A 16,741-nucleotide genomic window follows, 5' to 3' on the forward strand; every position below is an offset into this window, starting at 1 on the left:
CCATTTTAGCATTTGAACGTGCGGCTTCTTGTTCCATTTCGGCCTTTTTAAGTGTGGCTTCCTGTTCAATTATAGCTCTTTTGCGTGCAGCTTCCTGGTCCATCTCAGACTTTTTGTGTGCTGCTTCTTGTTCAAATATAGCTCTTTTGCGTGCAGCTTCCTGGTCCATCTCAGACTTTTTGCGTGCCGCTTCCTGTTCCATTTCAGATTGTCTGAACAGGGCTTGTTCCTCTAACATTGCCTCTTGTTGTAGGATAAGTGAATGTTGTTCAACAAAGGCTATTTTTGATTTAGCGGCCTCTGCTTTGGCACGCTTCCTCCGTGCTAGACTTGACATGCCTGACACGTTAGAGCTACCGCTGTGTGAGGTTTTCTTACCCTTTGAGCCTGAGGTCCTTGTTTTAGTTGATTTAGCCTTAGTAAGGGCAAGGCGATGCTCGTGTAGAGATTCCATGGCCAGTTCCACTTTGGACAGACGAAGATCCAATGTGAGGTTACATGCGTCTATGTCTTTTTGACTGTCCAACGTTCTGGTCCTTTTTAGGAAGTCCAGATATTCGTCTGTGAGCCTACGATAGTTTGTACAGGCTTTTACAAGATTGTCCTGAATTGTTAAGACTTGCTGAAGTTCATTGGGAGGTGTGGTGATTTCCAATAACTGGGTTGTTATATCTGACCAAAGGGCCTCTAGTTCCTCACAGAACTTGTTACGTTTTTCTGTGTAGGCTCCTTTACCTTTTTCGGTAAGATCCCGTACTCGCCTAGTCTCGGGATTTTCATCTAAATGTGTGGTATTAGACGGATTTTGTAATAGTTCTAGATCTGGGACATTTCCCTCTGGGGGCTGTATCTCTTCTTGTTGTTCCACATGACTGGGATCCATGTTGACTCAACGTTGTTGGGTTGCTGCTTAGTACACACAAGTTATGTAGTCCACTGTCAGTGTAAAGGTATGAACGTTGTTAGGTTGTCGTTCCTTGTCTGGATATGTAAAGACAGGTTGTCGTCAATTTACTATGCTGAGCCTGACTCAGCTAGTATAACCATGGGACTGTATCGCAATCTCGGCAAATTATAAAGAATAACAACTTGTGTGTGAAGATTGTAGATTATAATTCCACCAGAAATGGTACAGGAGTTTTACAGAGTGTGTATTGTTTGGTAAACTGAAAGAAATAAAAATACAATATTTACAATATGTACGAAAGAAATATATGAATGTTCAATGCAGTAATAATATCAAGTCAAAAACGAAAGTAGAATTCTCAGGTCAATTCATAGAAATAAACAATTACAGTTCGTATTTGTTGAATAAACGTGGAATTCAAGTTAACGGAATTAACGGTATATATATTTAACAGTTTATAATCGATTTGAAACGTACTTGACGGTGATTTGTCACAATATCCACAGGAGCAGATTTGTCGTGGCATCCATTTGCAATAGACAGGTGAGGAAGAGAAAGTAAACGGTAGTGAAAATACGGAAAAGTCCAGATTATTTCCGGAAAATATGAATGTCTGAAAATTCAATCCAATAAACTTTATAGTAAATATAGTTGCGTATGTGATCCAGAATACTAGCAGTTGCATCGACCCAGTGGTTGTAAATAAACTCATCATAGATACCAGGATGAAATTTTGTATTTGCGCCAGACGCGCGTTTGGTCTACAAAAGACGCATCAGTGACGCTCGAATCCAAAAAAGTTCTAAAGGCCAAATAAAGTACGTAGTTGAAGAGTATTGAGGGCCAAAATTCCTAAAAGTTTTGCTAAATACAGCTAAGGTAATCAACTTATTTTTCGCGGATACTTTATTTTTCGTGTTGCTGTTTTCTAGCCCACTTTGCTGCGATTTAATTATGCGATTTCCAAATTCATTTGATGTAGTAAAATTAAGCGGAGATCCAAGTTTTACTTATTCGCGACGATTTATATTCGCTTCAGAAAAATTTGCGAAAATAAATCCCCCGCAAAAATCACACAAAAAAAAAAACTAACACAAAATAAGATTGAAAGAACAACACAGTTTATCATTTCCAATATTATGTATACATCATTCTTCAAAAAGATTTATTAGAGACGTTTAGGACACAATATATATATATAAAACATAACTTCATTACCGTCATTTCTACAATATTAAACCGCGACTTGAAAGCTCTTCTAAAACAAATGGCATATCTTCAAATTTCTAAAATTTTGATACACTGGTACTTTGGTTCTGGCAAGGTTTTGTATAGTCTTATTGTACAAATCTTTGGTTCTATTCACTACTTTTTCTCATCATCATCTGACACCATTATTTATGTGATCAATTCTTCTTCATTTATTTTCTAATTTTTTTCGTAATTAAAATACTTCTCTACGAAAGAACAAATAGCACTGCTGCAAACAAGCATAGAGAACCAAACGAAATATTACTTCAATTGAGAAGAGCCATTGGAATGTAACTGACTTTCATAGACAAGACGTGATATTACATTGTGACGAAAAATCTGACCGATTTTCGTGGTATTCGAAGACGAAATATTTTAGTGCTCGGTCGTTTTGCCGCGTTAATTGTCAAGATACATTGAAAAAGGAATAACAAATTGAATAATAAAAGTAAAACACAAAAAATACCGAACTCACAGAAAAATTTAATTATACATTTAATTTGTAACTAAACATACCTCAATTTTACAGAAACGACAGAAATAGAAAATGTAAATTACTCATGATACCAAAAGGTTTTGATCATGAGGAGGAAATATAAAGACGAACATGGGTCCAGTTATCACTTATTTACGAAATGTGACAAAAACAATATATGATCTGCCGTTTCATTAACACGTTGACCATGTTTGTATTTACCTCACACCGAGTTTTCTTCGCATAAACAAATACCAACTTGACTGTAGGAGACGTTTGTTTTGATTTTGTTCAGTTCTGTTTTGTAACAAGAAAGGTAAGTTGAGTTTAGTTTTAGCTAGGTTTAAAACCAGGTTTTATCCACTAATTGCTACATAGGCAATGCTTGTAGCATGTTAGGAATATGACAGTTGTTATCCATTCGTTTAATATGTTTGAGCGTTTGATTTTTCCGTTTTGTATTTACCTCACACCGAGTTTTCTTCACATAAACAAATACAAACTTGACTGGAGTGAACGTTTGTTTTGATTTTGTTCAGTTCGGTTTTGTAACGATAAATGTAAGTTGATTTATTACCTTAGATGTATTTGGCACAACTTTTTGGAATTTTGGATCCTCAATGCTCTTCAACTTTGTACTTGTTTGGACTTTATATAAATATTTTGATATGAGCTTCACCGACGAGTCTTATGTAGACGAAACGCGCGTCTGGCGTACTAAATTATAATCCTGGTACCTTTGATAACTATTTACACCACTGGGTCGATGCCACTGCTGGTGGACGTTTCGTCCCCGAGGGTATCACCAGCCCAGTAGTCAACACTTCGGTGTTGACATGAATATCAATATGTGGTCATTTTTATAAATTTCCTGTTTACAAAACTTTGAATTTTTCGAAAAACTAAGGATTTTCTCATCCCAGGCATAGATTACCATAGATGTATTTGGCACAACTTTTTGGAATTTTGGATCCTCAATGCTCTTCAACTTTGTACTTGTTTGGCTTTATAAATATTTTGATATGAGCGTCACTGATGAGTCTTATGTAGACGAAACGCGCGTCTGGCGTACTAAATTATAATCCTGGTACCTTTGATAACTATTTTTGAAATTTATAACAATGCTGAAGATACATTAATTTAAAAAAAAGAAATCTTCATGCAGATGTGTTTTGGATACAATATTAATATCGAATAACATTAAATCTGTCAATCTATCCAATAACCATCCGGCATTGCTCAAGGTTTAAAAAAACTTATGACCTACAGTTTAAAATTTGTGATTTCACACTTTTCAGGTAATTCTGTTAAAAGAAATGATAAAAAGTACCTCGGAAGATCCTTATGATTCAGCCTATTAGCCCAATTATTGTATCTACGAAATTGAGTTCACATGACCAAATAAAACCAATAGAAGTTTGGAAAACTTGTACGTCTTGTATTTTACTGTATCTTATGGATATAATGATATTTAATGAAAACAACATCTTAATTGAAATAGTGTTTTATTAGTTTGTACATCTTTTGATTTTTAAAATTTTTGTCAACAGCTTCAAGATGATGCAACATTTACAGAAATTCAGTACAGCTGCTAGCGATATAAGTACAACTAGAAAAGATTTAGAAAATACTCTCTTCAAACTTGAAGGTATGTTGATATTCTTAATTATTTGATCAAATAAAAAGGTAGAAAGATTTATAATATAAGAAAAGAATTTTCTATGTTTCCATAGTGTTAGAAATTAAAGTTTAGTTTGACCCAATAGGGTATCGATCTCTACATATCCGCCATCTGACTGGAGCACGCTACCACGAGAACAACAAACACAGTAAAAGATTCATAATTCTACCATTAAAGACTAACACAAATATCCTGTGAGTACAATAACTGTTCGTATCGTGGAAAATAAATACATTTTTAAGTTTGTAAGGAAAGAAAAAACTGAGCGAGGCTAAAACTAATAATAGTTATCAAAGGTACCATGATTATAATTTAGTGCGCCAGACGCGCGTGTCGTCTACATAAGACTCATCAGTGACGCTCATATCAAAATATTTATGAAGCCAAACAATTTCAAAGTTGAAGAGCATTGAGGGTTCAAAATTTCCAAAAAGTTGTGCCAAATACGGCTAAGGTAATCTCTGCCTGGGATAAGAAAATCCTTAGATTCAAAATTTTGTAAACAGGAAACTTGTAAAATGGCCACATTATTGATATTCATGTCAACACCGAAATAACTTGAGAATAGACATTGACTAATGGAAAACCATTGTTACATGCACGTATTCATCATTTTGGCATTCACGAAAAGGTCTTCGATGATGTGCTAAAGTTGTCATATTTAATAGTACCCACGAATTGAAGGAAATGTAATATGTTCCTGTAGTTTCAGCTTTGCAACAGAAATCCTTTTAAAAACGTCACAGCTGAAAAAAAGGACACTGTAGTTTAAAAAACGTAAATTGGTCAACCTTGATCGATTGATTAATTGATTTTTGTTTGCTTTACGTCTAGAAGCATATGTTTTATGCATTTTATGGACGACGAAAAATAAAAACAAAACTTTTACACTATGCCTGTTTTCGCGACAGTGTAAAAACTGTGATAAATCATGTGTGCAACTGGCTAAACCATCCTTCTAATACAGTTTCAAGCAACATAATAGAACAATTTATAGACATTAGAATATATTTCAAAATAAGAATTGTCGTTGGAAATTTTGTTTGAAATGAACAATTGATACTGTTGAATTTATTTTGCTTCATGCATATCTAAATAATCAAAACACTTCTTTGCAGGAAAGCTTTCAAAGCAAATGTCAGTATCCAGATCCTATAAACAGCCAAATAAGATCGTTAAACTCGGAATGTTTATCATGCTGTATTCTGTTTTTGTATTAATTGGTTTTTATTTCTGTGGAATCAGTATATATAGCCTTGAAAAAGCTAATACGGTAAGTACTAGCTACAAACTGTGTCCAAATCAAAGATTTGAAACATATTCTAATCATAATCATTTCGTAGTCAATGCAATAAGTGTCTCCTCCATGACAGTCTTGAACCAAAAATACTAAATATTAAATAAACTACACTCCTAATGCTCAGGTTGACTGTCAATGTGTAGCACTAATAATATAGAACCCTAGGGGGGGACCAGAGAACTTCTTTTGTCAGAAAACACTGTCAAACATCCAAGCATGCTATCCATACTGATCTGTGTCTTATTTAAGGGCATACGATACAATTTTGATCCCGTATTTACATTTTGATAAAAATTTCTATATAGACTATTTTTTACCTGATTAAATCAAATATATAATAAAAAATATAACTTTTTTTATAGTAAAATTAGGTCGAAATTTTGTATATTTGCTCATAATTCGGATTTGTGGCCGTATTTTCTCTTCCGAAAGAAAGACACAACTTTTTTGTTTTAAAAGATGAACACAAATTGTTTTTTTGTTAAATAATTTGTAATTTCTGTATTTTATAAGTATCCTAAAAATTTAAACATTTTCTATTCAGAAATAACTCATATTTATCAGATGTTCATGAATGTACAAAAACATCATTTTCTGCTGTATATTTATCAAATTTAAAAAAAAAATGAAAATTGACAAACATAGTCTTCTCGCGTAGTCAAACCTAATGGCATTTCAATTAAGGGCATACGATACAGTTTTGAACCTGTATTTACAAGTTGATGAAAATTTGCATATAGGCTATTTTTTACCTGATTAAATCAAATATGTAATAAAAAATATACCTTCATGTGCTACTTTTTGAGTAAAATGAGGTCGAAATTTTGTATATTTGCTCAAAATTCAGATTTGTGTCCGTATTTTCTTTTTCGAAAGAAAGACATAACTTTTTTGTTTTAAAAGATAAACACAAATGGTTTTTTGTTCAATAATCGGTAATTTCTGTATTTTATAAGTATTATTAAAAATTATGCAATTTTTATTCAGAAATAACACATATTTATCAAATGTTCATGATAAGAGGAACAAACGTCATTTTTTGCTGCATGTTTATCAAAATTAAAAAAAATCCTCTATTTACAGTTTTATAAAATTTGGGTCACATAATCTCCTTGCAAAATGAAACAAATTGCCGTTTAAAAAATAGGGGTCCATGCACTCGTTTTCAAATTAAATCAGTTTGAATGATAAAAATCAGTCCAAAAATGCATCTTTTCCCGATATGTCATAGTTTGACGTCGCGAAAATAACATTTTACGTTAGCAACGTCATTACCTCCCCTGTAACTGTATCGTATGCCCTTAAGAGGGGTCTATGAACTCGTTTTCAAGTTAGATAAGTTTGAGTGATAAAAATCATTCGAAAACTGAATCTTTTCCCGATAAGTCATAGTTTGACGTCGCGAAAATAACAATTTACGTTAGCAGCGTCATTATCTCCCCTGTAACTGTATCGGTATAAAGTAAAGTATTTTTAAAAATTTTAAAAAAAATCAGTGAAGACGATGTGTGTCGATTAAAATCATAAATCAATATTTACAGGGGAAACTTATTATTAAAAAGTATTTCTCATATCACTCATACAAATAAACTCATCATAGATACCAGGACTAAATTATGTATATACGCCAGACGCGCGTTTCGTCTACAAAAGACTCATCAGTGACGCTCGAATCCAAAAAGGTAAAAAAAGCCAAATTAAGTACAAAGTTGAAGAGCATTAAGGACCAAAATTCCTAAAATGTGTAAACAACAATTTGTATTATAGCGAGAAAGAAAAGTTTTACTTAACCATGCTAACACCTTTTAGCATTCTGATAATTATTGACGTCTGACTTTGACAGTGCTTTTTTTAATACTGAACTCAAATTTTGTTTTTGCAAAATATCCTTCGACGCACGCTGTCTCGCTCCTTTTTAGTTGCTGTGTGTTACTTGTAATTTCCTTTACTGATTGATTTACCCGAATTATTTAGTCGTTATATTCCTCTCAATACAATAACTCCACCGAGAAACGACAAAGTCAGAAAGATGAAATGCCACAGTAAATGGGTACCTACATATACTAGACAAGGCTATAATACCTGTTCCTGTTGAAACAAGTATTCCACTACCTTTATTCTACCAGGAACAAGCACACTTTTCCTTTTATTCCGTTACGAACAAACGTTCTTTTCCATTTAAGAATAGATACTGTAATATTTTTCCAGTGAAACGGGTACTTGTATTCCATAATGTTTCTTTCATTTGAAACTAACATAATAAAGGAACTTGTATTTCACGACTTCATTGTTTACCTTCGAAACATCGAGTTCTAACATGATGTAAAAAGTAAAATTACAAAAATACTGATCATCGAGGAAAATTCAAAGCGGAAAGTCTCTAATCAAACACAAACGAATGGATAACAACTGTTATATTCCTGAATTGGTACAGGCATTTTCTTATGTACAACATGGTGGATTTAATCTAGTTTTATTGCTAGCTAAACCTCCCACTGATATGGCAATGTTTGAAAAAACACCAAAATAATATTATTACGTTACAGTACGATGTAAACAGAAATCATCTAACGAAAACACAGAATGGACACGGCAGCGTATCTTTACACAAACCATAGTTTTTTACTGAGTAACGTTTTTTAGTACTCACAGTTACTGGCAGCTAAACGCAAATCTGACTACAACGATCGTTTTACTATTAACAAGACCCCTTAATCCTCCCTATCATATTTTTGTTCATAAAGTGATTTTCTAAATACTTCATCATCATCATTATTATCGTAATGTTCGTTGTCATTATCATCATAAACATTGTTAAAGTTAATATCATTATTATTATCGTCATCATCATCATTATTATCATTATCAAGATTATCATTATCAGCATTATCATTATCAAGATTATGATTATTATTATTACCATTATCATTAGTATTACTATTATGATCTAATATTATTATCATTCTCGGTATTATTATCATTATCATTATTATATTATCATTGTATTTTTTTTAGAGTAAAAAATTACTGCAGACAGTTGACGCTGATATACAAACAATTCACCGATTGAATGAAAAATTGCACTCTTTTTTTGAAATTGCAATGCATGGTCATATGACGGAAGAACAAGTAGAAACAGTTATTATCATGGTGGCTGATCTCTATGAATATTACCATGGATACCTTCTGACCAATGAAACTATTTTGTCCGTTTTAACATTAGAAAATTGCCATAACGATACCATGAGAACTTTAAACTATGAAGATACATTGTTTGTTTTCGATCTATTTTTCCTTGTCATAGATCATCGTGTTAATAAACTTGTAAACCGTTTAACATCAGACGTATTTGCTGAAATTGAAGATCCGCTGGTTAGAATAGCGTCAGGAATCAGAGCATCTACATTTCTTCGTGAATGTTATTATTTGCTCCTGATGGGTTGTCGTTTTCATACAGAGTTTGATAGAACGGATTCTTTTTTCAGATATTTGAATTATGCCAAAGGTCACATGTCTTCCTTGTTTTTCAAAGACTTTACAGATAATACAACTGTTATCATCGAGGCTGTAAATGACTTTATCAAAAAGTATCCGTCAATTGACAGTTTTGTTCCTAGCAATAACCAATCATGCTTCGATGTGATAGATTATCATCTATCTATCAATGTGTCTCTTCAAGCACTAGCTTTTACTCATGAAATGATTCACCAGGAAATTCTGATCAAGAAAGTACGTGTCAATCTAGCTGAGAAATATTTAACCATGATTACTTTGCTTGTACTGTTTGCCTCTATTATTGTAGCTGCTTTCGCTGTTGTTTATAAATGTAAACTTGAACTTGTAGACGACTTGAAATATTGTGATAACCTATTAGAAAAAGAAATCAATTATGAAAACGATTTTTTCAAGGATACTTTATCAGACGTAATTCCAAGACAATTATTTTCGTCTTTAGATTTTGACTTTGATTTCAAAGAGAAAAAATCTTACAGGGAACCCGATTATGAGAATCTTTCAGATGAAGTATTTCATAGAGAGTCTTCAACAACAAATATTTCTAACAATAGATGGTACGGTACTAATTATGGGCATTCAACACCTGCAGACATAAGAATGAGACATTCACGCGGAGAGCGATGCAGCTCGTCTAAACATGTACATCGAAGAATCGAGGATATCACTCTTGATGACCCCTATTATCAAGAGGTCACAGTGATGATGATTGACATTGTAAACTTTAATCGTTTGTTAAACTATTTGTCAGCAAACGAAGTTGTTAACGTTGTGACATATATGACACGACTGATAGATGACAGAGCGTCTTACTATGATGTTTTCATAGCCTCGAAAGGAACCTCATCCTACACAGTCATTTCAGGTGACCATTTATAAAATGCTTATATGGGTAACTTGATTAATATTTATTTTTAAAAAGATTATCGTTAAAGAAAAACTGGAAATTATTGATATAATTTCATCATCCAAAGTTTTTTTTCCTGTATTTTTTCGATGATAAATTAAGAAATTGTTAAAATTTGATTTGTCTTGAACGGCAGTTTCTTAGAATTACACGATTTTGCATGTAATTTAGATCATATTCAACGAAATTTAAGTAATGAAAAACATAATGCACGTAGCTTTTATACTTTCCTCAATGCATAGCAGATTAAAGATCCGGTAAACAGACTGAGTAAAATTGATAGGAAAGACGTAAATATCTCCTTAAAAATTTGATAACAGTACTTTATTATACCATTCCTAGAAAATTTGTCTAATGATTTCTTTTTAAGGTAATTTAAAGTTGGTATTCATTTTTTTTGTTTTTATTATATTGATGAAAAAAGTGTTTACCATTTTGTTTTGTTTCAATAATTTGTTATTATTCATAGTCTGAGTAAAACATGCACACGAAGAAGTAAAGCACACAAGAAGGTCAAAAACGGCCAACGTGTGAATAAATACCTTCAAAGGTCAAATACGTGTTACCTTGTTAAGGCATCACAATTCTTGATTTTCGACGGGTAAAATTGTACAAATACTCATTTTGTTATTTTGATTTCTAAATGTGTATTTTTGGACTTTTTAATAATCAGTGTAATTTTTTGTTGTCTCAATGTGTATTAGTTGATACTTATTGGTGTGTTTTATAGGGTTTTACATTTAAAATATCGATAGTGAGACATATAATTTCAATTTAGAAATGAAGAGCAAGCAAAAAAGAAGCATACAATCACAAAACAGCAAATTTATTTAGAAAAAAAGTTTATATATGCTTTTATTAAATCCCATTAAAAGAAAATTCATTCCTCATCAAGAAAATTAACTCGCCTGGTTTTATCTTTTGAATTATAATACCATTTTGTTTTATCATAAAGGTTTTACAGAAGAGCAAAGATGTTACCATGCGTCACATATAGCCAATATGGCTTTAGATGTCAGTGTTTCATGTGGAGATTTAGAGATAGATAGTGTTCCAGATTGCAAATTACGCCTGCGTATTGGTATTCATACAGGTAGGCACTGTTTCATTGTTGTTTTGTTCTACTTGTACACGTATTTAGGCCATGCTCGTTTGTATTTGCTTAACGTGAGGTCAAATTACATAAGACAGGGAAACACAAACAAACAAACCTTAGAAATCGGAATGGTTGGATCCAAATTTGGGCGTCAAATTATTTGTTGTTCGATGGATCTAGCAAAAAAAATCAATGTAGGTAAATGAAGGCAACAGTAATATACCGCTGTTCAAAAGTTATAAATCCATAAAGAGAAAAAATCCGACTTTAACCGTCGGAAACACATCAACTATTAGCGGAAAACACTGGAGCAACAGAAACACTGAAGTACAATAAAAACAAACGCCAACATACATAGAAACGGACTACTTGATAACTGCCTTATACCTGACAGTATAGAAGGTTTTAAATCAGGACCAAATTATGACATTGGGTAAGTTTAATGGTAATAGCCCCTTTTCACGATTTTACATGCAGTATAACAATTCGAGGTATATATATTTGACATCAAGAAAAATGATAAGCAAAAAGCATTAGAAAAGCGAACACATATCAACAGCCATAAACAAATTTGTTGAAATAATGAGACACGACACATGTTAAGACATCTGAATTCTATACTCATTTGAGGACCGTTTGTTCTTATTATCGTATATATTATTTCTTTATAGATTCAAGTTGCGCTTCCATTGTAACACATCCAAAGACAAGATTCCGTATATATGGTGGTATACTGAAAACGGTTCAGACACTACAAAAATCCTCATTTCGTAAGTTATAACTGGCTTATTTCTGTGTTTATTGTATGTCAAAAAATAATAAGGAGTTGAGATCAAACGATATCCAATTCTCTATAGTTATGACTCATATAATTGTTATACAATATATCATTTATTTCTCGAAAATAATTCAAGACGGTGGCCTTAAAGGCCCTTTGCATTAAAAATTCAGTGTTAAAATGTTTATTCTATAAGTTTACATCGTAAACTTAAAAAAACTTTAATTGACCAAACCTAGCAAACTATCTAGAGTTGTTTTAAAGATAAAATTTTAACCACATTCAGATTTTAATGAGATTGTTTTAGAGATAGACCATGTAATATTTGCAAGGGCAAAGCTATGAAGATATTAATATTAAAATATAATTTTACAGTTCAATGTAATATATATTTTTTACAACTATGGTCAAATATTTTCAGACATTGGTTCAAACATTAAAACCGTATTTAGTTACTTAGTTTATGAATCCAAATGTATTATGTTCTGCAAATACTTTTATGTAGTTTTCTTTTCATTTTAGCAAACAAAATACAGATTAGTGATAATACATACAAACTATTGTCACGAGATCGAGTTTACAACACACAGAAAAGGGGTTATATAGATCTAAAGGTATATTGTAATGTAATGTTGAATTTATTGGAACGGAGTATTCACCTCTGAAACCGACCTACAATTGTCTTCATTTTACATTTGATGCTTTATACTTTACTGAAAGTCAAACAGTCGCCAATCATTTCACTGCCACATCTCTGTTTACGTATCTAATCAATGAATGATCACTACTGTGTATCGGCTTCTTTAAATACACAAAATCCATTCGTTTCTTCTTGGCTTCAAGTTTGTGTTCTACTACCTTTCTGTCCTGTTTGTCGGTACTATCTTTCCCGACTAAAATTTGTTTTTTAAGCAAAACTAAATGCAAATATTTAGATTATTTCTGTTTTGTAAAAACATCCTTTAGATGTTCTAGACAAAGTAGGTGCTTTTAATGGTCTTTCCAATTTCGACTATATTTTTACTCTCTGATGATATACACATTCACACAATCTTATCAAACGGAAATTTGGTTCTCGATATTTAATCAAATAGTAATCTGAAAAATCATAAATTATAATGACGTTGGACTTAAATTGTTTGAGCATATCTAAAGCTGTTTTTAATGCTTTCTGTTATAATATTTCAGAATGGAAAGAAAATTTGCACTCACTGGTTACTAGGGAAACGTGTTTCTGTCGTGTCTGTGGCCCCAGAACTGAGTTATAGACGTCGTAGTACCATCATTCACCCTATTGAACTGGAACAGAAGCCTTTATATGAATTTGACGCAGAGGAAGGAATGCCTCCAGCATGGACGCATGCACATCTTTTTCAACCTGACGATCCCACAATGCCTCATTGTTCTTTCCAGAGTTTGTCGGATCTGTCGTCATCAAGACGTTACAGAACACAGGGTAATGTGTTGTTTGAGGAGACAGTGATATAAGAACCATGTATTATTATACATTTATTATATATTTTATAAATATTTGATTTCTTATAACTGTATCCTTATTGTAGCTGAAATATCTAAATATTGCTACTGGCTGGCCTACTCTGCGAGAGAAAAATCGAGCAATCTAAATTGACCTTTAGTTACACAAAATTGATCATTTTTTGTTTGTACAATATTTGATCCCCTGTTTAGTAAAACGAGGATTAAACTATCCTCTCTTTCATAATCTATGGAAACTTGTATGGTATTGTTGGCTATATAACATATAACGCACTGACGATTAGGAAAATGGATGTTGTCTGTCGGTGAATTGTGGAACGATTGCTGACGTTATCCAATTTATCTTTGTTCAAGGTATTCTCTCCTTCTTTTGATTTATCGAATTGATATAGTATTGTTATGTAGTTATTGTAATAAATCTGGATGAAACACTTACTCCTGGGCATAAAGCAACTAATTATGTTTGCTCCCTACCCTAAAAAAATATCCGTCGTTAATTTAAATGAAATACAATGGATATTGATGTTTTCCGGTATGTACCAATTTATATCAGTTTTGCTTTGACTTGTTAGTTGCATGTTGTTTATAGTATAACAAATTTTGGTTAATGTTCATATGGTCATTACAGTAATCAAACTTTAAATTGACTTATAAAGATCTACTGGAGAAATAGCATATGCTTCCCAGAACCTCATCTATTACCCTTGAATCTCCTCCCCTTTACCGATCCATTGCTTGGTATGAATTCCAAGTAAATCCCGCATACTGTTTGGTGCACTTATTTATTATAAGGTTATAACTTAAAGTCATAAACGATTGACCGGTGAAAGATAATGTTATTTCAACTTTTGAACCAATGCATACAAACATCATAAACATAGTCTTCTGTTCACGATTTTATCATTTTTTTCGCATAAATTTTGTATAATCGTAAATTTTTTTTTCAATCGGTCAGTGTTGTTGTGAAAATATTGCAGGTAATTAAAGTTCGTGTTTTGAAGCCGAAGTTTAACGATTGTCACCTGTTTGTCAACAAACAACAAAAAGCATGGATATTGAGCACGTGTTTAACATGTACACTCAGATAATAGTTTATTTAAAGGACATCCATGCGTATTGCGATCACTGGATTTTTACGAGATGGGTCACACTGAGGTCACTTTGCATAAGGAAAATATGTCGGGGAATTGCTTCCTGGAATGAAGGAAGCAATTAAAATAAAGTAAACTTCTTCGAAATATGAACAAATTAAAGAATGTTCTTCACAAAAAAGTATATGTACATAAGTTTAATAATGAAAACTATCCATTGAGTTATAAAAAACATATGCATTATTTTTTTCTTTAATTTGAGGTTTCTTAGGACTTTAAGGAATAATGGTGGTCATAGTTGTGATTTGAAACATCAATGGTACCAATGTTTCTGCACCAGGTGCGCATTTCGACAATAAATGTATGTTACTGTTAATAACAGAAGGGATATTTGAATTGATTTTAATATTTATCTAGGAATTTACGTCACAAATGCAAGGTCATTATTTCTTACAACTACATGTATGTTAATTGCAATTCCACAAAAGAGACGGTCTGTCCCGAAAAAAAGTTTTCGATTTCATCCCTTCATATGATTTAAAACATAAGATTCCAGACAACTGACATATCCCTAACTAGGTATAACCATTGTCTTAGAAAAGGGTGGGTTAAATCTGGTTTTATATGTAGCTACACTCGTATAACAAATATTAGGCAGGGTTCTATGAAATATGCCAAGCTTTTGATCATCTAATGCCTATATACTTCTAGTTGACGAACCAATGATCTGACTGCCATTCAAATAACTTTCCGAGTAACAAACGACTTGATGATACGACATAAGCACATTTTGACCAAGATATGGCCATATAGTGAACGGTAAATTAGAAAGTAATTCTCAATCTTTCAGTCGATTATCAGACTTAACCACTGCGATACATTCAGTACTGTATTAAAAAAGTTCGCTTGCAGTCGCTTATATAAACGCCTAAAGATGTGTTCGGTTTATGTTAGGACGGTTCAGAAGTTGAGTTTTACCATTTACACATCAACATCACACACTGAATTGTCTGAACATTACTGAATAAACCGCAATGGATAACTTAGAAAATTAAATAAAACGCTGAATATATCTGAATAATTTATTTAATTGTATTCTTGATACCTCAACATTTTTTTTTCCATTAGTAGACAGATCGTGCACACAAAGGATAATACAATACAATCAGTACAGAAACAGCACTTAACTCGAAAATAACTGTATATCTTTACGTATAACATAAATAAAATAATCTCGTACCAAAAGATACGGCCATACATATTAATTTGTGACTGTAGGTCATAAAAGATTTCATACAGTCAAATACAAACAGAAGATAGGTACAATCCCAGAACATACCTGCGCTTAATTTCAATGCAGAAATAAACAAGTTTTCCGCTCGCAATTACTGAATTCAACATCAAACTTAAGGTAGATATTGATGTATAAATTAAGCCAACAGTTCTATAAAAGTGTTCAAAAAGTCATCAGTCGATTGAGAGAAAACAAGTCTGTGTTACAAACTAAAACCGAGGAAACCAAAGGAACAACAGGAACACCAAAGTGCAACAAAAACAAAACGCCAAAACACATAGAAAAAAAGTCTTAAAAATACTAAACTCCGAGGAAAATTCAAGACAGAAAGTCCATAATCAAATGGCAAAATTAAATGATAAAATACATCAAACGAATGGACAACAACTGTCATATTCCTGACTTGGTACAGACATTTTCAAATGTAGAAAATGGTGGATTTAACCTGGTTTTATAGCGTCAAACCTCTCACTTGTATGACAATCGCGTCAATTTCCAAACGAACTACTTGTATTTGATAACAATTTTGTGCTGTTAACTATGGAAATCATGATAATCTACACAATACCTATGAATGATATGAATGCCTTTGAATAATAATTAACACACAAGAAACCACTCCTGCAATCCGAAATTCTATAGTAACAAATACTTAACATTTTCACGTTCATTTTTGTATGTACATGTAGATTAAATTGTATGAAGGTCTTGTTTACGATTTAACATTTTAATCAATGCAGCAGTTTGATGCAAAATATGTCAAGGTTAAAATATCAAACTGCCTGTGTAAGTCACGGTATCTGATAATAAAAAAAAACTTCAAATCTGACAGTTCTAAATGCCCATTACTTTTCCACTACAGTTCACGCTATAACATTGCAAAAAAGTAAAATTACAAAAATACCGAACTCCCGAGTAAAATTCAAAACGGAAAGTCCCTAATCAAATGGT

The 16,741-nt window shown here is 32.4% G+C and overlaps 1 protein-coding gene and 1 long non-coding RNA gene across 2 annotated transcripts; one reads left to right on the top strand and one right to left on the bottom strand.

Annotated features, from left to right (window-relative positions):
* Positions 1-1,096: 1,096 nt before the first annotated feature.
* Positions 1,097-1,572, bottom strand: LOC143056533 (uncharacterized). Its single transcript, XR_012972393.1, has 2 exons — positions 1,385-1,572; positions 1,097-1,166 (listed from the first exon to the last, which is right to left on the bottom strand). It is a non-coding gene; the product is annotated as an uncharacterized LOC143056533 (long non-coding RNA).
* Positions 1,573-4,187: 2,615 nt separating this feature from the next.
* LOC143056445 (uncharacterized) lies at positions 4,188-13,443 on the top strand. The gene is made up of 7 exons (XM_076229528.1): positions 4,188-4,281; positions 5,433-5,587; positions 8,630-9,992; positions 10,990-11,127; positions 11,802-11,900; positions 12,431-12,522; positions 13,097-13,443. Exons 1-7 carry the CDS (start codon positions 4,191-4,193, stop codon positions 13,394-13,396), a joined length of 2,238 nt encoding a protein of 745 aa, XP_076085643.1. The 5' UTR covers positions 4,188-4,190; the 3' UTR covers positions 13,397-13,443.
* The last annotated feature ends 3,298 nt before the right edge of the window (positions 13,444-16,741 follow it).

Source organism: Mytilus galloprovincialis, chromosome 13 (genome assembly GCF_965363235.1).
Source record: "Mytilus galloprovincialis chromosome 13, xbMytGall1.hap1.1, whole genome shotgun sequence".
Classification (NCBI taxonomy): domain Eukaryota; kingdom Metazoa; phylum Mollusca; class Bivalvia; order Mytilida; family Mytilidae; genus Mytilus; species Mytilus galloprovincialis.

Excerpts from the sequence above, each read along its gene's own strand:
- LOC143056445 (XM_076229528.1), top strand. The coding sequence starts at position 4,191 with ATGATGCAACATTTACAGAAATTCAGTACAGCTGCTAGCGATATAAGT. Across the intron at positions 4,282-5,432 it reads TACTCTCTTCAAACTTGAAG|GAAAGCTTTCAAAGCAAATG; the intron begins GTATGTTGATAT and ends ACTTCTTTGCAG. Across the intron at positions 11,901-12,430 it reads ACTACAAAAATCCTCATTTC|CAAACAAAATACAGATTAGT; the intron begins GTAAGTTATAAC and ends TTTTCATTTTAG.